Here is a 25673-nt window from a genome sequence, read left to right on the forward strand (position 1 = left end):
TCCTCACAACAACTAGTGTGGGAGTGCCAAACCGTCAGATACACCGATGGAGGAAACCCTGAGTCACAGGGAGTCTTTGAGATGGGCAAAATCAGAACAGAACCGTCCATGTTATCACCCTTGACAGCTGCAATAGTTTCAAACTCTCCGGGCAGTACGTCCGCGCATCAAGTATGGGGAGACATCGTGAAAGACTTTACTCGGAGGGAAATGACTGAAGAAGGCGACAAGCTTCTGGCAATTTCCGGCATTGCCCAGCAACTCCATCTCATGACGGGAGACGAATATCTAGCTGGGTTGTGGAAAGCGTCTTTGATGTCCGAGTTGATGTGGTCCCACGACTTGATTTTCTACGTTGCCAAAGATCCCCAACCCGCTAGACGACCCGAGACATATCGTGCGCCATCATGGTCATGGGCTTCTGTTGACGGAGCTATCGAATTTTGCGGGTCACCGAATTACCCGGAGCCAGTAGCAGAAGTCATACAGTGTGAGGTCCTCTTGGCAAACTCGAGCAAGCCATTTGGGGCTGTCATTGATGGTCGTTTGGTAATACGAGGGCCATTACGTTCGCTGGAAATAGACGAAGTTCTCCATTACTTCGATCTTGGCCCTACCGCATTCAAAGGGGCAAGGATACCCAGAATGATCCTAGACGGGAACGAAATTTTGCCAGTCTCCAGTGCAGTCTCGCTGCCCGACAGCATTTCAGGTGATGCTCAAGTCGATCAGCGCATATGGTTACTGGAGATGGCTCGCTACCACGCATATCCTTGCGGCTTTGTTCTTCGCCAGGCATCTCGGAAAAATCATCGATCATTCCGTCGCATTGGCTGGTTCGATACTAGGTCGCCATGGTTTGACGCAACATGGTGGACCCGCGATACCTCTATAGAGACAATCACGATAGTTTGAAGAAGATTAGGAGCCACTTCAGCTCGAAGGGATGGGAGGATACGCGAATGCCAACACACGCTTGATATCACAAACTCCGAGACGCCCGAAGACTGCTCCATGTGTGTACTATAAGATGGCTACATGTCATTCATCACTCCTTCAGCAAAGCTTCCAATTCCTTCTAGAGATCGGCAGGTGGCAGAGTATCTTCACATATATAACGCACCAGACAGCCTGTCGGCCCACCGACGCACTCCTGATACGGCTCACATTCTGCGCACGGCGGTTCGAAAGACCTACAATACTCTGGGTTGGTACATGTAAGGCCCCGACAATCTGTAGCCTGCGGCCTCAACCCCGTCTTGTCCTTTGGCTTCGAGACCATCGTGCTCGGATCGAGAGGGACAATGAACTCAGGAACAGTCCACAGCTGAGCTTCATCGGTCACTGCAAGTCCGTCGACGCCGGCCCATTTATCGCGCTGGTCAGGGTACTTCCAGGCGACGAATTCTTCGACGTGATGGGCGGAGAGTTGAATGTAGTCAACTACTTCGGTACGAGCGGGGTTGAGTCGGCGCAGAACTCCGTCATATCCTAGCACACGGACACCATTATCACTCTTAAGCATCATGAGGGTATCTCGGAGGGACTGGGCATACGTATTTAGTACCAGTCATTTGCGTCGTATGTTTCGTGCAGACATACCGTTTCGTCGTCATATTCAGCAGGGAGACTTCGGATTCTTCCCATGAGTAGAAATGTCGCCGTTGCAGATAGGGCAGTTGAGAGCTTCATGGTAACAGCAGATGATACAGTGTTGTTAATGGATACGATGTAGAAATCTGGCTCGATAGATTGTGTAGTTCAACATTGACGAAAGTCCATGCTTTATAATCTTAAGCTTGACTCGTTGAGGGGCTTGAGAATCAGCGCACCCATGCTACATACGTCGGCATCATCGTCATTGTTGGCAATCCGAACGGTCTGAGTAAGCGAAAACGGAGCGTTAATATAAAGTCACGTACACTGCGTCTCGCTTCTTGCTTTTCCCCTCTTCCCATCGACTGTGCCACGCCCAGGCAGCTCTACGCAGCAACGGACCCCCAATCACCAAGTACTCACCGTAAGCACTCCTTCTTCACTCCCTTGACATACTTGATCGCTAACACAGCCTATATTGTCTCTCAGCCTAAATTGCCTCATTTTAGGATTGAACAGCAGATCGCGCATCATGTCGACACCCCGTCCGGAGGTGCGACCAGATCAAGAAGTAGCGGGGGCACACGAAGACGATCCTGCCTCTTCAAGTCAAGGAGAGCCACAAGCTGCAGAGCATGACGATGTCACTTCAGACGGTGTTGCCCTAGCTGACATAGAGGGTCAGCCAAGTGCAACGGATGAGCTCCGCGAGGTACTCAAATTGTTGAAGAGACCACCGCACAACAATCACACCCGAGGTCTCTGCAACGACGGTATTGTCAGATACATGGTCTGGTTGCCAACACCAGACGATGAAGTAACTCGCCAAGGCGTATACGATGCCCAGCCGTTATCTCCTAGGATGATCAAGCGGTGGCTTGACCGGAAGCCATGGAGCCAGGCAGTCGAGGATCGCTTCCGCGGAGTAGACGGGCGAAATGTTCCCAAAGAGTAAGCCGTACCTAGTTATGTTCATGCAGTATGCATCTCATTCAGTTTTGCTGATCGTCGATGTTGTGTAGACAATGGTTAAATCCGCCTCCTGGGGTGTTGCCGTTCCCGGGAACGCTTAATGAGCGCATGGCTGCGATTGAGCAGAACCAGTTAGAACGGAAGGAACAACAGAAGGAACTCGAAGAGAAGATTGCGCGTGGAGAGATTGATAAGTCTGCCCTTGAAAAGCATTGTACAAGCTGGGACGTGATAAGTGACTATAATCTTGATCCACGCTAGGTCGGTTGATGAGCTCAGCATCAGCTTCTGCTGGGCAAAGAAGTTCGGGTGCTACAAGTTGTGCCTAGAATAGCAAAATCTACCTTGAGGTCATTCGTTCAAATCTTCGCCTAGAGATTCAGGCCTGACGACAGTGTGTTCTTCGAACAACTTTAGGATGTAAATACAACTCGTTCAGAACTAACTCCCAGTGAGCCGACCCCCCAAACGTCAAGTAAATTGTAGTCGAACCTAGGTAGTCTCGAATAAAGACGCGCATAACGACAATCGGAACGAATGTCTCGTAGTCTTCAGAGAACGTTGAGCAATAGGAAGATGATGCAGGAAAGTATTGGCAATGCCAGATCGGGAAGTGTCAAGACCGACGACGTCACCGCCCACTGGGCCAATCTGGACAGCCGCCACGACTTGCAACCCTCCGTGAGAGTGACGGAAGACCGGACTCAAATATCCGGGGCGTGAAGAGAAGATAAGAAAACCATGGAGGTGTATGCTTTGCATGTCGGCAGCTTCGCGCCGGCCGACTCCCGCTCCGGGACCCACTTAGCGTAGGCAGATGCACTTTCCGATGGATCTGACAGGGTCTACGACACCTTTTTCGATGCAAGCAGATCTCCACCTTCGACAACAACGCCCATATCATCTTGGCGAGCTTAAGCGTATCTAGGCGTTTACAAAGTGCAGGTGGTGTTGGCGACTCTCAACGCTACCTAGGTACCTTCCCTGGGCAGGCCTTAGCCCACCTGGGCATATGAGATGACATCAGAGAACCTGAAATGGTTCGCAGGTGGTTGGGAGCCTAAACTAGATCACTGAACAAAAGAGTACATACGCGTCGTGCAAGGAAGAAACTTAACAGATTTGCAGAATACACTAGGATAAGGCAAGTAATTTGGAAAATTTGGTGTTAACGTAGGCACCAGGGTGTTCAGTTTTCCCCTGTATGAGGTGCATGTACCTGGATGTTGACGTACGCAGCGGACGGGAAAGGATACTTCCAGAGTGGTCTCAGATCTCCAAATCCCGGTACAAGCGACTAGTTCCCTCGACGGCGTGGCGGAGAGTATACCGAAAGAAAAACAATGGGGATTCAGCTGCGCGTTATGACCTAACGGGCGTTGTGGGTTCAATCCCGTGGGTTCAATGCCGAGAGAGCCTCGTGTATGTATGACAACATCACAACATAGCGCAACATGTTGAGTCAAGCGTCGGTGTCCTTGAGGTGCGTTTCTGCGAGATGGCAATGGTGGACTTGGCTTTACGTAGGAAGAATGGGGTCGCGTTTTGCATAAAGAGGAAGAGGCTCCCGGCTTGGAAAAAGCAGACACAGACACCAACAGCTTCAACTTCGTCTTCTGAGCTTCTAGCCATTTCATCAATCTGCAGCAATCATGCCCAGCTCTTCGCAACAACCTCTTCGCCAATCTGGCATCTATCATAACCTTCCCACCTTTGACTCGAGCGCAAGGGATCTAAAGGCCATAGTATGCGGAGCAACTGGAATCTCAGGCTTCAATACCATCCGTTCTCTCCTCGACACGCCCGACCGCTGGTCCAAGATCTACGCTCTATCCCGCTCGCCAATCTCCAAAGAGCTCCTCTCCTTCCTCACAGACGAGCAGCGCGCCCGCCTACAGCACATCTCCATCGACCTCAGCTCCTCCAGTGATGAAATCGCCAAATCACTCAAAGAAGCCGGCGCAGAAGCCGATTACATCTTCTACTACGCCTATCTCCCCCCTGGCAACGGAAAAAGCGACATGGACCCCAGTTCCGCCGAAGCTCTAATCGAAGCCAACGTCCCTCCCTTCAAGAACTTCCTCGGCGCCCTCCCAACAGCCAGCATCAAGCCGAAACGCTTCCTCCTCCAGACCGGAGGCAAGAACTACGGCATGCACATTGGCCGTGGCCGCAACCCCATTGTCGAATCTGACCCCCAGCCCAAACACCTCAGCCCAAACTTCTACTACCACCAAGAAGACCTACTCTTCAAGTTCTGCGAGCAACACCCAGAGACAGACTGGAACATCATCATGCCCGCAGCCGTCATCGGCGCCGTGCAAAGCGCAGCCATGAACACGTTTCTCGCATACGGCGTGTATGCCGCCGTTCAAGCGCACAGGAAACAGCCTCTTCAGTACCCCTCTGACTTCCACAGCTGGCAATCCGGATACACGCATTCCACCGCCCGTCTAACCGGGTACCTGAGTGAATGGGCGGTGTTGGAGGACTCAGCCAAAAACCAACGCTTCAACGCTCAAGACGGCGAGCTCATCAGCTGGGACCGATTCTGGAACGAGCTTGCCCGTTGGTTCGGCGTCGACACTGTGCTTGGTCCTGAGGAGGACGAGTCGAAATACGAGAGCAAGTGCTTCGCTGGCGGTAAGGACTGCCCACTTGGCTACGGTCCCCCCATTGAGCTCAAACTCGCACACTCGCTGTGTAAATGGGCGGAGGACCCTGCGGTGCCGAAGGCCTGGGAGGAGATGATGGAGCAGTCGAACAGGCAGCTGACGGTCAATATCCCGGAGACGGATAAGCAGACGTTGGTTATGGCGGACTTCTCTTTTACGTTTCTGGGTACGTTATCTGGCACTAAGGTGCGCAAGTTTGGGTTCAGTGGGTTTGTGGACACTATAGAGAGTGTGTTTGAGACGTATCAGGATATGGCGAAGCTGGGTATGTTGCCGCCTATGAAGGTTGATGCTGCGAGGGGGCTTGTCTAGGGGTAGTTGGTGGCTATTTCTTGTCACTGTGGCTCCCCACTCATCACCAACAATCCTTTGGAAAAGTATTCTTATATAGACTCCGTACATGCTGTATATCAACCACCACGCTGAATGCAAATCTACATCAAATCCTTCACCCGCTCTTCGCTCTCCTTGATCCACTGATCCAGCAGCTGCCTATTCCTCGGCTTGAACCCGACTTTGAAGTACTTCGGTTCAAGGGTCAAACTAGTTGGGATATCGTTCGCATCAAGGCAGTCCATGACCGCTTCGTCCCGCGGGTCTACCGGCGGCGTGAACTTGAAAGCCGAGATCAACCTCACAAAAGCAGTAAACAGCTCGCGGTTAGCGAGATGCGAACCAACGCACATACGTGAGCCAGCGCCGTATCCGTAATGTGGTGTTCCCGCACCATCTGGAACGTCGAGGTAGCGCTCTGGATCGAATTTCTCCGGGTTCTTGAAGTGCTCTGCGTCGTAGTCGGCGGCGTATGCATTCATGTAGAAGGTCGTTCCCGCTGGGATGTTGACGCCATTCCATTCGATGTCCTTGATCGAGACCCTGGGGAGGCAGATGGGTATGACGGTCCAGTATCGCAGTATTTCTTTGTATAAAGCGGTGATGTACGGGATCTTCTCCTCGTGGAGACAACGCTCCCAGGCATCGTTGTTGGGGTATACTTTCATGATCTCATCGTATGCGCGTTGTTGGATCTGCTGGCCATGGGGAGTTGCAAGGTATGCGATACCCATGATGAGGTTGCCTGGTACGGTGTCGAGACCGGCTGATACCATGGTCAGGCAGATAGATTTGATCTCAGCTGCTGAGTGTTAGTGCGAACGAGGCCGAAGGCTAGACGCTCTCAACATACCTCTGTTCAGCTTCGCTTCTGGGTCCTTGATGATATTGCCGGTGATGCACGGTTTGTCAGTACCCTTCTCAATCCTCTCTTCCAGTGTGTTTATGAGCCGGTCCATGTACACATCTCGCCTCTTTCGGAAGCTGATCGCCTCATTGCTTTGGCTAGGGAAGAGTCTTAGAAGTGGCACATAGTCCTGCCAGTTGTTGCTCGTCGACCTGAAGTTCCCTACACCACGCTCAACATCCACAATCTCTTTCAGCAGAGGAGCGTCCTTGTTGCCGTCTATTCTGTATCCGTAGTTGAGCGTCAGACTCGTGTTCAGGGCATATCGTTGCCAGTATGCTCGCGGATCTAGATCGATCTCCCCACCCTTACTGTCATGTAGTAGTTCCTTGATGGAGACGGTGGATTCGAGATCGATGAGAGGCATGTAGGACTGAACGGCGGGTCGGTTGAGTGCCGTGGCAGCGGCCTTGCGACGGTTCTTGCAAGACTCATCCCATGGCGAGGTACCGATAGTGAAGCCTTGGGAGGAAGACACCACCTTGTGGAACGTGTGAAGCATAGGTCGAGAGATCATTGCGGATTGGTTTGTGATCCAGAGATGGCGGACGGAATCGAACGAGTTCGCGAATACGATCCTCTAGACATTGGTGTTAGCATTGATATTTGTTATGATGTGCTCAATTCATGCAAGATCCAAACTTACCCTGTTTCCCATCCTCACTTGGAAGACGGGGCCATACTTCTTCGCCCACCCTTGCGCTACTTTCGCATGGTTCGTACCAAGCTCGTGCAAGCTTCCAAAAAGAGGCAGGCCAGGGACTTCTGGTAGTCCCTTGATATGTGGTGTATCAGTTCCATAGAGCAATCTATACAGGAAGAACCCCAAGACAGCAACGCCGGCGATGTAGATGGGGATAGTCATTTTCTCGACAAGACCCGAGGTCAATGAGAAGACGTGAGAGAAGTGGAAGCTGGAAGCTCGTAATCCTAGAGCAAGAGCGAACCCTAAACAGGTCGGTAGCACTTATAGCAGTAGAAGACGTCCGATGCCATGCGCTTTCTCTTAGGAGGATATCCCTAGCTGGACACGCCGTTCCGAGGTCAAGCTCAGCATGATTAGCTTCCGTTTGACTGGCCACGAAGGATCCGAGCTTTAATTTCGATGGAGTAAGCCCATTGCTGCGGGGCATCCGCCGCCTGTGTCATGGTGCGCGCAGAAGCGTATGTTGATGCAGCGGAATAAAGCCGCGAATTGATGGTGTTGATGCTAGTGTCAGGGTGCGGAGACGGACGCATTGTGGAGTCTGCTAACTGCTTCGGGAACAGATGATGGGCACGACAAGCTTTCAGTGGGATGATGGAGCTCTTTGGCACTCACATCGAACCTTTGTAGCGGAAAGAGCCTCAAAATCATATGCCAGTGGTATAGGTAGTATTGTCGGCCTCTTGCGCGGCCCCTGCCAATTTGCGACCCTCCAACGCGCTGAAACCCGATAGGCTCATCCATCTCAGGTTCTCACCGGCCGGATGCTTCAAACTTTGCACTAAAGCATCTATCTGCAAGAACATGCGGATCTCGGGCTGCGTCATTTTGTGACTTCTGCCGCATAGTGGATAGGCTTCCAAAAATTGTAGCAGCGGAATAATTCCTTGTGCACAGGATCAGGTATCGTACTCAGCACATGTTTGTACTGCTGGTAGCTCCGCTCGCACAAAGCTCGGAGATGATGAGACTTTGATTTCTGAGACCTTTCAATGACTATCAGAGCGCTCAAGCAAAGCTCAACTTCAGCGCAGGCTCAATGCGACCCACACACTCTCCAAAGCCAACCAAAGCCTCCTCGTCTGACCCGCATACTCCTCGAATAGTGATCTCATCCCCGTCCTCCAAGAAAGTCCTCTTCTCGCCACCTTCTAGAGCTATAGTCTCCTTCCCATTGTTGCTTTGCTCTAGAAAACTTCCGTACTCGGTTGGGGAGTTCCCACTTATGGTGCCAGAGCCCAGCAGGTCACCCGGTTGGAACGGACATCCGGTGATGGTGTGGTGTGTCAGCATCTGCGGGAATGACCAGAGTAGATTTCGTGCATTTACTTTCGATACCGTTGTTTTGTTGCCGGTCGACGCTGAAGACGATTAGTACGTGGCAATCAAGATGATACGCAGATGTACATACTCTTAACATCGACTTCGAGGTTAATGTCGTATACACTCTTCTCGTCCTTCTCCTTCAAGTAGGGCAGCACTTCCGCATCATTCTCCAACCCCTTCGTCTTGAATGGCTCCAGTGCATCTGCGAGTACAACCCAAGTGCTGATCGTGGTGCCAAAGTTCTTCGCATTGAAAGGCCCAAGGGGTACGTATTCCCAAGCTTGAATGTCTCTCGCAGACCAGTCGTTCATGAGCACAACACCGAACAGATTCTCTTCGGCTTTCTCGATCGGAATTGGCACTCCCTGCTCATTTGACCCGCAGACAAAAGCACCTAGCTCCAGCTCGATGTCCAGCTTCTTACATGGGCTGAATGTAGGCACCTTCTTTTCTGCGGTAGGATCGAGTAATATCTGACCATTGGGCCGCCGGATAGGTGTTCCTGATGGAACTACTGAAGATGCTCGACCATGGTAACCGACTGGGAGATGTTTGTAGTTTGGTTGCAGTGCGTTCTGGGGTCCTCTGAAGATGACGCCGCAGTTGTAAGCATGGTTCATCCCCGCAAAGAAATCAGTGTAGTCGCCAATCTTGAATGGCAGATGTGCTTTGATTTCCTTGAGCGGTATCAAGGCTTGCTTTTGGAGTGCCGCATTGTTCTTCAGAACATCGGGGTATGTTGTATCGGCAGAGAAGACGCTTTGTATGTACTTGCGAACCACAGAGTGGATTGGGTGGCCAAGCGCTGCAAACGCGTTCAGCGATGGTTGCGAGAAGACAGCTTGATGTGGCTGTATCGTAGAGAGACCGGAGAAGCCATTGTTTGCAGCAAAGACTTGGAGATCTAGTGCGTGATCTCCGACGGCGACTGCCAGGCGCGGTGACTGAGATGACGCTGTCGAGATGACACCAAACGGGATGTTGGCTAGTGAGAAGTGTGAGCCACGAGGTATGTTGAACCAAGACCGCAGCGAAGCCATGATTGATGTCTGTACGCAATAATTCTTGCTACACGAGTATACCTGTCAGGGTCAACGGGAGGACTACGGAAACTTGCAGGCTCGGATTTTCGGCCCCATAGTCTCCATCCTTGAGCCATGGTGCAAGTGGTGCTTGATGGCTGGCGGCTTGTGACGGATGAGGCGGGCTCGGAAAGATTCCGTCACTTGCCAACAGACAGGGGTCATGCGCTCTCCGCCTGTGGGGTAAGCCGAGTGCTTTCTTCTCCGCTTTGCTGCTGCGACGCGACAAACGACGGAATCTGAAGCCGCCCATTACCGCACTTCGCGACTTCGCGCCTGCGCGATGGCCGAGCCACAGCTTGCCACGGCTACTGCGATGCTGCATGCCCGCAACATCCGCGCAGGGTATTTACGCATCTGGTGCCGTACGCGCGTGTTTGATTATTACCCACTGTTGTTTTTACGGAGGCTCTTCTCTGGTTGATCGATCCTGTGCACACCAACGTCACGATGCCGTCTACTCAGTTTGCTTTCAAGGAGAAATACCGATACCAGAATGGCTTCAACTCTTACCATGAGTATGGGCGCGACTGCTCTGCTGTGACGACATACACTAACAATCTCCAGGACGGAAGCAGTAGAAGGCGCGCTTCCAATTGGCGCAAACTCGCCTCAGAAACCCCCATATGGTCTCTATGCCGAGAAGCTCTCGGGCACCGCCTTCACAGCCCCGCGACACGAGAACCAGCAAACGTGGCTGTACCGCATCCTGCCCTCCTGCGGACACAGCAACTTCGAGCCTCGCGAGTCCAAGACGTTCAACACGAACCCCGAGAACAAGCCGTGGGAGAAGATACACTACATCCCAAACCAGTTACGATGGGATCCCTTCGATCTCGACGAGACGGTGGACTGGGTGCACTCACTCCATCTAGTGGCGGGTGCGGGTGACCCTACAATGAAGTCAGGCGTCGGATACTTTATCTATGCCGCAGGAAAGGACATGGAAGCCAACGAGGCATTCTACTCGGCTGATGGCGACTTCTTGATTGTGGCACAACACGGCGTGCTCGATATCCAGACGGAACTGGGGCGCCTCGTTGTGCGTCCGAATGAGATTTGCGTCATACCGCGAGGCATTCGGTACCGTGTCACCTTACCAGAAGGCCCCGTGCGAGGCTACATTTTGGAGCTGTACCAAGGTCATTTCACACTTCCTGAGCTGGGGCCCATTGGCTCCAACTGCCTCGCAAACGCGCGAGACTTCCAGGCGCCAGTGGCCGACTTCGACGAAGACACCGAGACAGAGTGGAACATCCTCGCCAAGTTCGCCGGACACCTATATGCTGCGAAGCAGAAGCATACACCCTTCGACGTGGTGGCATGGCATGGGCTCTACTACCCGTACAAGTACGATCTTGGACGCTTCAACACCATAGGCTCCATCTCATTCGACCATCCAGACCCGTCCATATTCACCGTGCTCACTGCACCAACAGACCGGCCAGGTACCGCAGTAGCTGACTTTGTCATCTTCCCACCGCGATGGTTAGTGGCTGAGAACACCTTCCGACCGCCATGGTACCACCGCAACACTATGTCCGAGTTCATGGGACTCATCGGTGGTCAATACGATGCGAAGACCGGTGGAGGCTTCCAACCGGCTGGTGCTTCTCTACACAATGTCATGTCTGGCCATGGACCCGACGCTGCGACTCACGAGAAGGCATCCAATGTCGACCTACAGCCCAACAAGGTCGGCGAGGGCAGCATGGCCTTCATGTTCGAAAGCTGCCTCATGATTGGCGTAACAGACTGGGGCCTCACAAAGTGCCAGAAGATACAAGAGGGCTACAACGCGGAGAGCTGGGAGCCACTGAAGCCGCATTTCAAGAGGCCTGGCCCTAAGAAGATTGACAATGGTGTCTCGCCACTGGTGGCGGGAACTGAGGGTGATAAGGGCCAAGTGCCTCACTATACCTGAGCGCGAAGAGATCGGGATGTTGTACTTTTAGTGTTTGGCCCGAGTTGGCCACTTCGGTGATATTCGGTGCTTACGACCAGGCTTACTGCATTGGTATCAGTAGGATGGCGCGTCGCGATCAACAGGGTGTCGTTTCAATGCCCCGCAGCGTGGGTTTGAACAAGACGGTGAACTATGAGCATGAATATGAGCATCATGGATCTACCGTGTGAACTACCAAATAATGTCAAAGTCTGCTATGAATCCTCCCCTTACCCTATCGCATTAAATCCTCCGTGACACGTACTAGCAGTGTTGTCGGGCGGTGAGTTGTCTTGGTGCAGTAAAGTGCCGATGTGGAGCAAAGTCTAAGGGTCCACTAGCGTCAACAACTGCTAGAGCGCGGGGCTATCTCTCCCACTTTTCTCCCTCGACGTTTGTTTCTTCATCCTCCCTTCACCCCTCTCCCTCCCTATACCCCCAATACATCACATCAAACCGCCAGAATGTCTGCCCCCGCCCACAAGTTCAAGGTTGCCGACATCAGTCTTGCGGCGTTCGGTCGCCGCGAGATTGAGCTCGCCGAGAACGAGATGCCTGGTCTGATGGAGACTCGCCGCAAGTACGCTGAGGACCAGCCATTGAAGGGCGCCCGCATTGCTGGATGTCTTCACATGAGTATGTCTATCCTTTTATCACTACAGTTACAATGCTAACCCACCCCAGCCATCCAGACTGCTGTTCTCATCGAGACCCTCAAGTCCCTCGGTGCTGAGCTCACCTGGACCTCCTGCAACATCTTCTCCACCCAGGACCACGCTGCCGCCGCCATTGCCGCCGCCGGCGTACCTGTCTTCGCCTGGAAGGGCGAGACCGAGGAGGAATACGAGTGGTGCCTCGAGCAGCAGCTCACAGCTTTCAAGGACGGCAAGAGCCTGAACTTGATCCTCGACGACGGTGGTGACCTCACTGCTCTCGTCCACAAGAAGTACCCTGAGATGCTCAAGGACTGCTACGGTGTCTCTGAGGAGACCACTACCGGTGTCCACCACCTCTACCGCATGCTGAAGGGCAAGGGTCTCCTCGTCCCTGCCATCAACGTCAACGACTCCGTCACCAAGTCCAAGTTCGACAACTTGTACGGTTGCCGTGAGTCGCTCGTTGATGGTATCAAGCGTGCCACCGACGTCATGATTGCTGGCAAGGTCGCCGTCGTTGCTGGTTTCGGTGATGTCGGTAAGGGTTGCGCCCAGGCTCTCCACAGCATGGGTGCCCGTGTCATTGTCACCGAGATCGACCCCATCAACGCCCTCCAGGCTGCCGTTTCCGGCTTCCAGGTTACCACCATGGAGAAGGCTGCTTCTCAGGGTCAGATCTTCGTCACCACCACTGGTTGCCGTGACATCCTGACTGGTGTCCACTTCGAGGCTATGCCCAACGACGCCATTGTTTGCAACATCGGTCACTTCGATATCGAAATCGACGTTGCGTGGCTCAAGAAGAACGCCAAGTCCGTCACCAGCATCAAGCCCCAGGTCGACCGCTACCTCATGAACAACGGCCGCTACATCATCCTCCTCGCCGAGGGTCGTCTCGTCAACTTGGGATGCGCTACTGGTCACTCTTCCTTCGTCATGTCCTGCTCTTTCACCAACCAGGTCCTTGCCCAGATCATGCTGTACAAGGCCTCGGATGAGGAGTTCGGCAACAAGTACATCGAGTTCGGCAAGACCGGTAAGCTCGATGTCGGTGTCTACGTTCTGCCCAAGATTCTCGACGAGCAGGTCGCCCTTCTCCACTTGGCACACGTCAACGTTGAGCTCTCCAAGCTCAGCGACGTTCAGGCCGAGTACCTTGGTCTCCCTGTCGAGGGTCCTTTCAAGAGCGACATCTACCGTTACTAGATTTCTTAATGTCCAGCGTTTGGGAAGTTTCAACACGACGTTATGAACTTCGATGATACCACTTCGAAAAGTTGTCTGTCTTCAACGGCATAGCATCGAGCCTGGGGCTCGGCGGGGTTTGGTCGTTCAAAAGGCGTTGTTTGCAATCATCTACTTGACCCTTCAACCATGGTCAATACCGATGATGATACCCTATGTAAGAGTGAGATATGGATAAAGATAGACTGCGTTATCCACGCAGCATAAGAACAGTAACAGGCCACCGATCTTGACGGTGGACTGAAGAATGAACAATAACGGCGGGCCTCCATACCCGCCTCAACAAACACTTCGTCGATCCATGACTTCTCCCGTGATCAACGTACAGCTACATAAACTTTCGCCACGAACACAGGCATACTCTCATCGGGCCTCACACGAAGATGCAAGAAGTACTCCTTGCGTCTATTCTGACATGTTGACGTCTGCAGTGCCCAAACGTTATTCGTTCTCGCGTCCTCCACATCCATGCCGTATCGCACGCATACGTCAAACGCAACAGACGATCGTACACACTCACAACGTTGCCCAACATTCCAGCGAAGAAACCACGAGACGCATGTTCCGCCGCTAACATCGGATCGGACATGTCGCTGCATGCACGCCACATCAGATACTTCCCGCTCAGCATACGCAGTACGCAGTGTGTATGATGCAGTAACAGTGGACGCAAGGAAGTCACAGCAGCAAAGAATGTGTCAGGTATGCTCCTGCAATGTCATGTACGGACGGACGACACGTTGCTATGCGTAGGCATGGCGGGCCGCTGTAGCTTTCATCCCATGCATTGCATAGTCTGACGGGGAGTGACAAAGTTCAATACATCGGATTGAGAAGTAAGTTTGGTCTTGCTGTGGTTGGGAGGCGAACGGTGGTTGCTATAGCGTTTCCCGCGCTCTTCATGCGGGAGGACCGATATATCGTGTCGGAATGTAGTACGATGGAGGGTTTCTCCGTTCGTGACGGCGAACTGCATTGGGGTCGGTGGTATACGAGTCTTCTGGTCAAGGACGGCAGACCTCTTCGCTCGTGCTTCTGGGGACTACACGAACAATTCATCCCCAATTCATCCCCATTCTATCACTGTTCCATTCCTCACACCTCCCCACAGGCAAGGCAGACCTAACCCTCCAAATCATAAACCGACAAGTCCAACTCCCCCAACATCTCACAGACCAAACAGACAACAACATCCCTGCCCCAACCCCGTTCCACAACATGCTCCGCCTCCGCGTCGCCCCTGCCTGCAGAACCGGGTATCTGGAACCACGACATGGCGATTTCGAGGCTGAGCAACTTGAAACGTTAGACTCGTCCTCTCCAGCCTCGTAACATGTTGTGCGTGTGGGGGAAAGAAAGGGAAGCTACAGCGTGGTTACACGGGGTCTTGCATATCCAATATAGATCGGAGGGAAGTTTTGGTGAGATAGAAATGGCTTGGGGGATCCTGGCTTATTCAACAGGAACACGACGTTGTTGGTGACATGTGGGGTTGAGACATGCGGAAAGTTTATGACGCCACGAGAGAACTGCGTGGTGACATCTGAGGCTGATTTCGGTACCGCAGAAAAAAGGGTGTGGAGATGGGACAGGGGTTGGCGAGAACTGTAATGCTGATGCGATGCGCGTAGTTTGGAATTGCGAACAATTGTACGTACTGAGGAAAGATATTACAATTTAATGCGGACCTAGATTATCCGCCTGCTGTCTGCTACTACTACTGCTATACAAAGCATATGTACCTTCCTGACCCATAGATTATCTTGGAGAAAAAAACAATGTAACTGAAAATGCCCTATGATGCCAACGCTTGCTATGGGATGGAGAACATCTGCCTTAGTCTCCATGGTGGGTGATGATGAACCAAAGTAGAGAGGTATCAAGAACAGTAGGAAACGATGAGCCAGCCGGTGCTTTTCATCGGCGGTAATGATGCCGCGATCGGAATATCAAGAGTGAATAGGGAAACGCCACCAAAATTCGAGAAACGGAACGCCGGATGTAGCGAGTGCCTTAGCGGAGACCGATAACGCTCTGGGTGTTGTCAGTAAAAGCTGTGGTCATCCGTTAGGGTAAACATACCATTTCCAGCGTCCAGACCCTCCTTATCCACACCTTGAGCTTGCCTTCGACACCTCTGACATTGTCAAGCTCGACACCTTCCCACCAGCAGCGGCGAGCGGGTTTCCTCCAGAAGAGGAGCAGCTTCTGCGCCATTCCGACAGCGTTGCTGTTAGCAAGGTCGTTGCCCTTAATGTCTGTCCTCAGGCGTGCAAGCGCGATGCTGCAGATGACGGCTTTGTTGGGCTCGCCGGCGCGGTGACCCCATCGGTCGTCGTGGTTGAAGCCACTGCGTGCTGTTAGCTGCTGTTCTCTCATTTGCAGGTGGTATGCTCACCCTGCAGTCAACATCTCGATTAGGTGCTGCTCGGTCGTTCCTGGTTCTTCGCTCTTCCTAAGACCAGAGAAAATGCCATCTTGTCTCAGCAATGCTTCGCCTGCAGCCCGCTTGACTTCGATCATCTCGGGCTGAGTGATGTCGCGATGCGGTGGGATAGCGTAGAAGTCGAGGTCCTCTCGCAGCACAATTATGCCAGCGCGGTCCTGGAGCATGTCCCTGGCAGAGCCATGCATAGGTTCAATGGGTACAGCTTCGGCAGCATGTTCGGCAGCGGTCGGGGATGGAGGCGATGCGGGAATGGTCTGGGCTACAGTGCGGAAGAACTCCAGCATGTACTGTAGGGAGTTTGGGTCGTACTGTGAAGGGTAGATATTGTCAGATAAGTATAATGCGGGGTTGGAGAGGTGGTACAAGATCTTAGCTACTGGGGTCGAGGGAAGGGGTGAGGAGGAAGAAATGGGGTTACCAACGTCGACTGGGTATACGTCTCCATCGTGGTAGGAGTTCATGTGCCCATCTGGGAGCAGGCCATTGGGAAAGAGGGAAAGGAGGACGAATTCGGGCAGGGTTAGAAGTTCGTCTCGCGATAGAGTGAATCGCGTGCCCCTAGGATTCGGTTAGCCTTGGTGTCGCGTGTGACGATGCATTTCCGTACCTCAGTTCCAGAGTGATGTTCTCGTCTGATCCACCCAGGGTGTTGATGGGCGGTCCTGCATTTGTTGTTTGCGACACCTGAGTGATGATACTCGCGGGACCTCCTGCGGATGCCATTACGTAGGTAAAGGACTCGAGTGGGCTGGATCCTTCGCTGTAGGGTGGCGGCGGCTCTCCGTCGTCGAGGTCTTTGCTTCTAGAGCCTTCCTTGGTATCGGAAGGGAGCGCGGCTTTGGTGGCAGCTACAGCAGCAGCGGACGAGGATGACTCGGTAAAGGCAGGCGCAGATGTGAATGCGGGAGGTGATTCGTCTTCGGCGGTTTCACCGAGCTTGTCGCGTTCCTCAGCGTCGTCGGGCGGGAAGAAGAGGGAGGAGAAGGGAGGTGGGTAGGGTGATTCGCCGGCTGTTGTCGTCAATGCGGCGGTGCTGCTGGCGGGAGCGGTGACGGCGTAGCGTGGACGGGAGGAATCGCGCTGGGTGGGATTCGGAGGCAAAGGAGTGACTACGGACAAGCCGTCTGTACTGGAAGTCTGCGTGCGCGACAAGGTGCCGGTGGTTGTGTATTGGACAGGACCGGATGATGAGCTCGAAGGGGCAAGCGCGCTAGTAGCCGCTGTCAATTAAACCTGAGCGCGTGGGCACCACGAGGCAGCTACGCGCATTAGGTGGAGCAGCGGTCGAGGTGAAAGAGACGCAAATGTTTGCTTGCTGTGCTGGGCGGGAGGTGTTGTGCGTGTGATGAGGTGCCAGTGCCGCGATGGACGCGGAGTGGTTAATCAGTCCAGGCGTCCGCTTTGACCCTAGCGTGCTTTCCAACTTTCGAGCAGAAGAGCAGGCACAACTTCGGAATGCGATGTGATATCCTTCGCATCACGGTAGCTGCGACATACAAGTAGATCATTCTTGTTAGAACCATGACGAGTGTATTATACAGATCTAGCTTTGTCAGAATGTGGGATAGTATATCATCACTATCACCTGTTCTATATCTTAACCTAATCTAGTGCTTCGCTACAACTCCCGCCTCGTTCGCTTGCGCTGTGATGCGGCGCTTGTAGTCTTTGACGGTTCCATCAAAGTGCTCGATTGTTCCGTTGTCACACACCCACAAGCTTGTGCATACGTTCTGCAGCATAGTGACATCGTGACTGACCATGAGTACACCACCCTGGAACTTGTTCAGTGCTTCCGAAAGCGCGTCCATGGCCTCGATGTCCAAGTGGTTAGACGGTTCGTCAAGCACGAGAATGTGCGGGTTCTGCAGCGCTAGGCATGCAAAGGCGACACGCGATTTCTGACCTCCTGACAGCAGTTCCATCTTCTGCAATCCAGTCATACCCGTGATGCCAAAGGCACCAAGGTGACGACGGTATTCCTCATCTGCCCTTCCGTGGTACGTCTTCGACATGAATCCGACGGCGCTGTCGTTCAGGTCCAAAGCATCAACGTGATGTTGTGCGAAGAAGCCTACACGTAAGCGTGGGTTTTGCGAGATGAGACCAGTGGTAGGTGAAAGTGCGCCGATGAGCAGCTTCAAAGCCGTCGTCTTACCAGCACCGTTGGGACCAACGATACCAATACGTGAGTCGAGTTGCACATCGAGATCGACGTTCTTGAGCAGAATCTTGTCGGGGGTGTACCCAAAGGTAACACCACTCATCTGAATGATAGGAGGTGACATCTTCTCCACCTCTGGGAACTTGAAGTGCACCGAGTATGCTGCTTCTGGTGGAGTGAGGACTGGCATTTTCTCCAGCTTCTTGATCCTAGATTGGGCCTCAGAAGACTTGGCAGCATTGTATCGGAACTTGTCGATGAAAGCTTGCAAATGCGCGCGCTCAGCCATCTGCTTCTCGTACTCACGCACTGCTGTCTTGCGGCGCTCTTCTTTGGTAGCGTAGAAGGAGTCGAAGTTGCCACCCTTGTAGTAGTCGAGTCGCTCAGAGTGTTGATGAATGATATCGGTTGCCACTTCGTTGAGGAAAGCTCGGTCGTGCGATACGACAAGTACTGTGCTTGGGTAGCCCTGGAGGTAGTTCGCCAAGAAGGTAATAGAGGGGACGTCCAACATGTTCGACGGCTCGTCAAGCAGTAGCAGATCAGGTTCACAGAACAGCGCACGTGCAAGTGCCAGACGCATCCTCCATCCTCCAGAGAACGTCTTGGTCGCAAATTGCTGTCGTTCTTGTGAGAAACCAAGACCTGCGAGGATACTTGCTGCTCGAGATTCTGCCTTGTCAGACTCCATCTCGGCGAGCTTGCCATGAATGTCGCTCAGAGTGGTATCTAGACCTTCACGCTGAGTGTCTAGCCTGGCAGCATCTGCGGAGGTGTCGGCCATCTTAGCACGCTCCTCTTCAAGCTCAGCTAGCTCCTTGCTAATCTTCTCTTGCTCCCGAAGGAGATGCTTGCGCCATACATCGGCGTCCAAGACAGCCTGCAGTGCGGGTGTGTCATCACCAGTAATCTGATGCAGTCAGTCATTGGACTTGCATAGTGCATGAAGTGACTTACCTCCTGTTCCACGTGAAGAATCGAAATGTGCGTAGGAATAGCGACCTCACGGCGGGCGAGGGCGCGAAGCAAGGTGGATTTACCAATACCGTTTTGACCTACCAGACCGTATCTGCGGCCATATGCGAGTGTCAGGGAACTATCTGTAAGGATGCGTAATCCAGGCATAGAAATGTCAAAGCTATCGATCTTGATATCTTTGCTCTTGTTGTTGGCCTCGCCCAGCTGCAGCGGGTTGACAGCCATGTAGAATTCTTCATAGCTTTGTGCCTCGTTGGGCTCATTGAGAAGCCGAGAAGCTTCATATTCGACATTCTTGAATTCTTTGCGGTCCTGCTTCGCACGGAGCTTGCGTTCGGCCTTTTCAAGTTTCTTGCGATCGACCCTGGATTCAACTTTACGTGTGTTGGCAGATTCTAGATCGACGGCGCCGCCAGCAAGACCTAGCGTGGAGGAGATGTTCCTGGACGAGCCCACGTGGATAGCCTGGTCGAGCTTCTTGGCTGATGGAGCCATCTGGCGCCGCTCACTGTCTGTGCCATTGGCGGCGTTCAGGCGGGAAATGAATTTTTCCACAAGGTTCTGGATACTCGTCTCGTTCTGAGGTGAGAGATCTCCTGACGCTGATAAGAGCAGAGCGCTCACGGTGGCAGCGGCTTCCTCAAGTGGGGAGGGAGCATTTGGGTCAGTGTCGGAAGTGAACTGGTTGGCAGCATGGGTCAGGTACCCGGCCGAGTACTCTGACAGAACAGGGTCGATGTTCGGGATTTGGGTTCTGATTTCGGATTCCATGGTGGCGGGTGACGAAGTCGATGTCGGCCGCAGTCAATGTCACCGTGGCGCTGGCGAGGTCGGCGAGCGGGCAGTCCTATCTCGTGCGTTCACGTAGTCAGCGTGTAATAGCGGGGCAGTGGTGGTCTCTGCTTCGTGCGGTGCTACGGCTGCTTGTCCAAGGCAGAGAACATTTTGACGTGGGATGCCAAATGTGGCGTGGCAGCGGTTCTGGAAGGAGCGGGCGGCGGCCAATCAGGGCGTCGACGCCGACAGCCCATCAAACATGACAACCCATTGCTGCGCCTGTGGACTGGCACAGATGGCGGATCTGCACCACGCGTCTGGAGGCGCTCTAGCAATGATGTGCTCCTAGGATTGTCCCGGTTGCTCGCATCTCTGTGTTCCCGCGGGTCAGCACGCATCGCACAGTCACGTCAAGCTCTGCACGCACAGCTCGCCCAGCAAGCCGCCTGCCAGATGGACTCCAACGTGCGCCCGCTATTCCTAGAGTGAGGGGCACAACGGTCTCGATAGTCTGCAAAAAGCCTCTGGAGTTCGTAGCGGCCCTGGCAGTCATCTTTCAGCTGGCTTAGGTCGGGCACGGAGCCGCCTTGGCTACCCGGCATGCAACATGTGATGTAGCCTTGTCAATTGGCTTTTGAAAATTTACGGACAGAACAACGCATGCCTAGGAGTACAGCCATGGCAGGTAGAACACGCAGCATGCGGGCTTTAACGGCGGAGATATATCCCGGGGCGCTGAATTCGCTGCCTCAGATACACGGATTCCGTCCTATCCTCAACCCATGCTCCCGCTTCTCACCACTTCTCCGCTCTGTGGCTGACGTGCTGTGCGTTTCGGCTATCAAGGATCTCAATCACGAGCAGCTTTCCTACCAGAGTAATCGATGCCCGATAGAGCCGATTCAACAAATTTCTACCACGCCATGCTCGTAGGTACCAAGGTCCTTCTGCCGTTGACTGTACCGAATGCTGGGCGCGAGGTAACATGCGATGGCTCCGTGGCTGCACAGTCTAAAGCACGCCTTCGCTACCACCGATGGACTACATAAGCCGGTTGACACTTGCGTACGCCGCGATCAGCAAACATCTCCACTTAGCTACAGGGGTCTCTCCAGGCAGTTCAGCGGCCGGCTGCCAATCACCGTGTGCTGTGACGGGCGCCCGGGATGCTATCTGGTACACTATATTTGGGTAGCTCTGACGGCAGAGGGGTTCTTCCAGCCTCTCTGCGCCATGTCCCTGATTGTTGTTGATTGTTACTCGGCGCTAGAGCTCGCCCGAGACAGATGGGCGCAACGTCGTGGTACGGCCAACTGGGCACCGCAGCGGGCCCTCAGTGCCTGCCCAAGGAGTTGCTGCCTCGGGCTCGTCGCATGCAGCATAGGTTGATGAGATTGACTTTACTCGCAGCGTGGAGCTATGACGGAGCAAAGTGAGGCATGGGGTCTGTGTACCTCCGTGTTATGTTTCGAGTCGAGCTGCCGCTATCAGCCCTCATCGGCGACATCTCGCTAATCCCAAGAGAGCTGGGTAGCCCTGTACGTAGATCCCAGAAGCAACAAGCAGTGGATTCTTCAGTCGTCCGCTCGCTCCTCGTCGAGCTCCACCTCTCTGCTTCAGCCCGTCGTGGTGCTTGTGCCGTCCATCCTTTGCTGCGCTCCGGAATGCAGTACGCCTGCTCCAGCGCCTGATTGAGCCCCTCTCCTCCCACCGTCTATACTCGTGCAGCTCGCGATCCCTGGTTCACCGGCACCCTGACATGCCATAATGCTCGACAAGTCGTCACAAGCGCCTCGACGAGTGACCTTTCCCCGGCGGCTTGGTTTCCAACGAGAATGAAAACTGTTCCAACGGTAATTACCCTGCATTTCTCTATCTCATAGTCCGTGGATCTTGTGTACGCGCTGCAGCTGCCCTTGATTTGTTTTGATATGTCTCGATCGACGACGCCGCGTCTGCGTCTACTTCCGAGAGCGGCTGCACCAAGACTGTCTCACCTCGATATACCTCTCTTATAAGACGTCGTACTATGCGCCATGACTGACGGACCCTTGTGATACAGCTCTGTGCCACTGCCGCTGTCGTTGGTACATCCTCTGTCGGCCTGGCCTTTGGACGGGAGGCCCCCTTCGACCCGTCGCACCCCAATAGAAAAAAGGCCACACCAGCATACGAGCCGAGTCTTAATCCCATGTCGACCGCTGCCATGACCACGACCGCGCCTCCCTTTAGCGGCCCCGTACCCGTCGTTCCTGCCTCGCGCATGCCGTTTGCGACTCGACTCAGTCGGGACGGCCGTTCACAGCTGCGGATCGTGAGGAGGAAGACGAGCGACGACGCGGCGCTGCAGTTGCCGACGAGTGCGACGAGTGCAAACTACCCCTCCAGTGACCAGAGTGTGTCCGACGTAGACACGGCCAGATACGTGCCGTCACGGCGAGCCTCGTGGATCAAACGCCTCTCCTCCATATCCAACTCGTCGAGCAGGAACACCAGCCCGTCGCCGCTGTCGCCCGCCGTGTCGTGCTCCAATGGCTCCATGGCCTTCTCCCACGAAGGCTCGACGGCGCCCATAGCCGGGAAGCGATCTTCTTCACCCGTGTCACGGAACAAGCTGGTGAAGCGCTCCTCGTCAATGCGCGGGCCTCGTGAAGAGCCCAGAACGAGCACCTCGACCCTGCGACCGTCCTTCCGTCGTCCGGCCACCAGTCACCAACGCAACGCAACGCTGCAGAACTACGGCGCGCGGCTGTCCATGACGGCCGAGCACACTTCCATGGACGAGCACCCGCATTCCGCAAGCACCGACAGCGAGGCCGAGTACACCCAATTCTTCACAGCGAGAATCATGAAGGAGCGGTCACTAACGAGGCGGAGAGGCTCCGTGGCATATGCGAACGGGTTCAAGAGGATATTCCCGGACGACAAGCACAAGCCCATGCTCGTGCTCGCGCGGTCGGTCGTAGCAGGTTCAGAGGACGTAGATGACTCGACAAGCGACGACGGTGAAAGCGTCTTCTACGTAAGTAGGCCAGAGACGCCGCTCAGCATGACGGCCATGTTTGCGTCCAGGGAAGCAAACCAAACTCGTGGCCGGCCCTCCACATCCCAGCCCGAGCAAGCCCCTCGACCCAAGCGCTCCTTCTCCATCACTTCCTTCCTGTCGTCCAAGAAGGAGCGAACAGGCGCCGTGTCCAGACCCAGACTTTCCCGCCGTGCGAGCCAGCGGGTCAACTCAGCACCCATCCTGCCTACTATGAGCAGACGGCCACACAGCACCTCTTATGGAGAAGGCCGCCGCGATGTGACGGATCCCAAACCAGCAAAGCGCGACATCGCCACGTCCGCCGGGCTGCCCGAGTCAGCGACGGCACGCAATGCTTCCCACACCAGGCGTCTGTCGTCGCCCTTGCCGGCGCTTCCTTCCTCTGACATGCTCGCTGGCGCGGGCTTGGCGCCCTTGTCTCAGCAGCCCGACGATTTGGCCTCAGCCGCACCGGGCGCCAATCAGGCGCCACCATCCCCTACTCTAGCGCAATCGGGAGTTCGGGTCTCGCGTCATTCCATGGCCCCCTCAGAACAGGCCTCGACATTGGTCGGCTCGTCTGATAATGAACTTCGCGCCTTAGGCTCCGGCGACGAGGACGACGCTGACGTCCAGAGCGACACCGTCTTTGATTCGCTGCGCACTGGTGCGACCAGAAGTACAGCTGGCGGCGCCCGTGGGCCTCGCATTGAGACCATATTCGACGAGTCACCCCCCGCCAAAGTCAAGGTCAAGGTTACAGCCCTACGCGATCTACTGCCGCCCGGCGCTTTTGGGGAGCCCACCGTCAATGGTGTCGCCGGCCACCAGAGCATCGCCGAGGAAGAGGAGAGCATCTCGACACCCGTGCGGACTGTTCGTCCCCAGCGCTCATCGCAGGACTCGCCCACCTTCTCCCGAACACACAGCGCGCCTCTCTTTCCCAAGTCGATAACGTCGTCTCCCCCGAGCATGCCCAAGCCGCTTTCGCTTGGCACATTGGAATGGGACTCGCGAGCAGGGGACGAGGACGATAGCAGTAGGTGGTCACTAGAAGAGGCAGATGATGAGGATCCCTGGGTTGATCATCCAACAGTCAACCACAAGGCCACACCCGTGTCGCTGCTGCGACAGCACAAGCATCTGCTCGCACCCGATCACGTTCCTAACCCAGCTACGCCCAAGCGTCCCACATCAGAATTCGGCGACAAGGACGCGCGAAGCAGCATCTTCGACTGGTCTGAACAGCAAATCGCAGATAAGAACTCAGGCAGCTGCACGCCGCCACGACCTCGGACGGTGCATGGAAAGAAGGATGCGGACCGCAGAGGCAGTCGCTCTGTTGGACGCAGAGTCCCCAGCGGGTTGCACGCCCGCAGCCAGAGTGTGCCCGTCGTTCCGGATCTGACTGGCAAGCGTAGCACAGTGGTCACAAACAAGTTTGGCACCTGGGGTGTGGGAAGCAAAGGTGTCACCGAAGACTGGAACGACGACTTTGACTTTTCCGAGCTCACTGAGGAGCCTGCTGCAGAGGACGGAAGCTCGCCTATGGGGAACAGTGGCTCGTCTATGGTCGTACCAAAGACTATACAAGAACAGCAGAACAACGTCCTTGCGAACATCAGTCTTCTGCGCGAATGGGGTCTACTAATTGAGGAGCTCAAAGAGCAAAGAGTACGCGCGGTTGCGCTCGGCATGATACAAGGCCCCCCTTCGGGCATGTGGCTTGAAGTGGATGCGATGATCGAGCTTGCAGACCAAGAGGCCGACCACGAGGGCCTGGCCCACGCCTCTCCGCCCTCATCGCCTGGCTTTGACGATGACGCCTTTGACGAACCACCTGCCAGCCCTAGCCTTGGACGAGGAAGGCAGAAGTCATCATCTCCTAACGAAGATAGCCCCAAGCCACCACAGTCAGCGCGCCCTCTGAGGAAGTCGATTCTCCCATCCAACAACGGCATCTTTACCCCGCAATCTTCACCGATCACATCTAGACTGGAATCCGACGCCACACCTGCGACACACGAATCCAAGACTATCGTTACGAGACCCCGGAAAGACTCGGAGGCTAAAGCACGTTCTGTCATCGAAGCGCTGCAAAAGAGGAGGAGCGCATACGAGCCGTTCCTGGATGCGCCTCCCGTACCTTCGACACCTTCGAAGAAGGTTCCATTCGACACCGCGACTCTGCGACGCATCGTGCCATACGTTAGTACGTTGACGCGCAAAGTCAAAGACACGATCAGGGATGCGGAGGGCTTGTACTCGAGTCCTATCGCAAGCCCACTACACGAGGAGCCACCATTCAGCATGATTCACCAACAAGATGCGGATCTTGCGGCTCAGATGAAACTCATGACAGTGATGTAAATTCACAGGAAACAACGACGCGATGGAGCTATTACGAGCATGTTTGGGGTAGCATTCAACTCGCTCCGTGCTGGCCACACGCATCTGGGCAAAAGTTTGTGGGGAGAAACAAAAGTTTCTTCTGGATATTTCCCTTTGGATCAGAGCGTTTGAGCGACGATCCGGCCTCCATGGCCTGATCACCTTTACCCTGTATTAATTACGCAGCCGTCGATTACCAGGTCAGGCCAAGTACTGCATTTGAAGCGACATGGCATTTGCGATTCCTTTTTGCATAAGTTGCAGCATCTCCCAGCCAGGATACACGTGGAAAAGAGGAGGCATGCGATATGAAGCGCACATGCGCAGCATGCATATGTTTTGTCTAATGGAAGAATACGGCGCATTGAGGATTGGGTTTCCTATGTGGATGTGGAGCATATAATACTCTCCTGGTGGGATGGGCATACCGCGCAGTTCGCGAGAGC

General features: G+C 54.3%; 8 protein-coding genes across 8 annotated transcripts; 5 read left to right on the forward strand and 3 right to left on the reverse strand.

Moving 5' to 3' along the window:
* Positions 1-2128: 2128 nt before the first annotated feature.
* J4E86_009035 (uncharacterized protein) lies at positions 2129-2829 on the forward strand (the record flags this gene model as incomplete). The annotated part of the gene is made up of 2 exons (XM_051449542.1): positions 2129-2547; positions 2619-2829. 2 exons carry the CDS (start codon positions 2129-2131, stop codon positions 2827-2829), a joined length of 630 nt encoding a protein of 209 aa, XP_051299396.1.
* A 1391-nt stretch (positions 2830-4220) lies between these two features.
* J4E86_009036 (uncharacterized protein) lies at positions 4221-5555 on the forward strand (the record flags this gene model as incomplete). Its single annotated transcript, XM_051449543.1, has 1 exon — positions 4221-5555. One exon carries the CDS (start codon positions 4221-4223, stop codon positions 5553-5555), a length of 1335 nt encoding a protein of 444 aa, XP_051299397.1.
* A 122-nt stretch (positions 5556-5677) lies between these two features.
* On the reverse strand, positions 5678-7348 carry J4E86_009037 (uncharacterized protein; the record flags this gene model as incomplete). The annotated part of the gene is made up of 3 exons (XM_051449544.1): positions 5678-6378; positions 6430-7063; positions 7130-7348. The coding sequence occupies 3 exons, from the start codon at positions 7346-7348 to the stop codon at positions 5678-5680; spliced, it is 1554 nt and encodes a 517-aa protein (XP_051299398.1).
* Positions 7349-8197: 849 nt separating this feature from the next.
* On the reverse strand, positions 8198-9555 carry J4E86_009038 (uncharacterized protein; the record flags this gene model as incomplete). Its single annotated transcript, XM_051449545.1, has 2 exons — positions 8198-8550; positions 8601-9555. The coding sequence occupies 2 exons, from the start codon at positions 9553-9555 to the stop codon at positions 8198-8200; spliced, it is 1308 nt and encodes a 435-aa protein (XP_051299399.1).
* A 492-nt stretch (positions 9556-10047) lies between these two features.
* J4E86_009039 (uncharacterized protein) lies at positions 10048-11521 on the forward strand (the record flags this gene model as incomplete). The annotated part of the gene is made up of 2 exons (XM_051449546.1): positions 10048-10115; positions 10165-11521. The coding sequence occupies 2 exons, from the start codon at positions 10048-10050 to the stop codon at positions 11519-11521; spliced, it is 1425 nt and encodes a 474-aa protein (XP_051299400.1).
* Positions 11522-12006: 485 nt separating this feature from the next.
* Positions 12007-13404, forward strand: SAH1 (S-adenosyl-L-homocysteine hydrolase; the record flags this gene model as incomplete). The annotated part of the gene is made up of 2 exons (XM_051449547.1): positions 12007-12178; positions 12227-13404. The coding sequence occupies 2 exons, from the start codon at positions 12007-12009 to the stop codon at positions 13402-13404; spliced, it is 1350 nt and encodes a 449-aa protein (XP_051299401.1).
* Positions 13405-15456: 2052 nt separating this feature from the next.
* On the reverse strand, positions 15457-19805 carry J4E86_009041 (uncharacterized protein; the record flags this gene model as incomplete). Its single annotated transcript, XM_051449548.1, has 6 exons — positions 15457-15477; positions 15526-15793; positions 15842-16450; positions 16500-17029; positions 17515-18966; positions 19014-19805. The coding sequence occupies 6 exons, from the start codon at positions 19803-19805 to the stop codon at positions 15457-15459; spliced, it is 3672 nt and encodes a 1223-aa protein (XP_051299402.1).
* A 1469-nt stretch (positions 19806-21274) lies between these two features.
* J4E86_009042 (uncharacterized protein) lies at positions 21275-25206 on the forward strand (the record flags this gene model as incomplete). The annotated part of the gene is made up of 2 exons (XM_051449549.1): positions 21275-21349; positions 21874-25206. 2 exons carry the CDS (start codon positions 21275-21277, stop codon positions 25204-25206), a joined length of 3408 nt encoding a protein of 1135 aa, XP_051299403.1.
* Between the last annotated feature and the right edge of the window lie 467 nt (positions 25207-25673).

The sequence above is a fragment of the Alternaria arbusti genome (genome assembly GCF_024043155.1).
Source record: "Alternaria arbusti strain BMP 1465 chromosome Unknown scaffold_15, whole genome shotgun sequence".
Classification (NCBI taxonomy): Eukaryota; Fungi; Ascomycota; class Dothideomycetes; order Pleosporales; family Pleosporaceae; genus Alternaria; species Alternaria arbusti.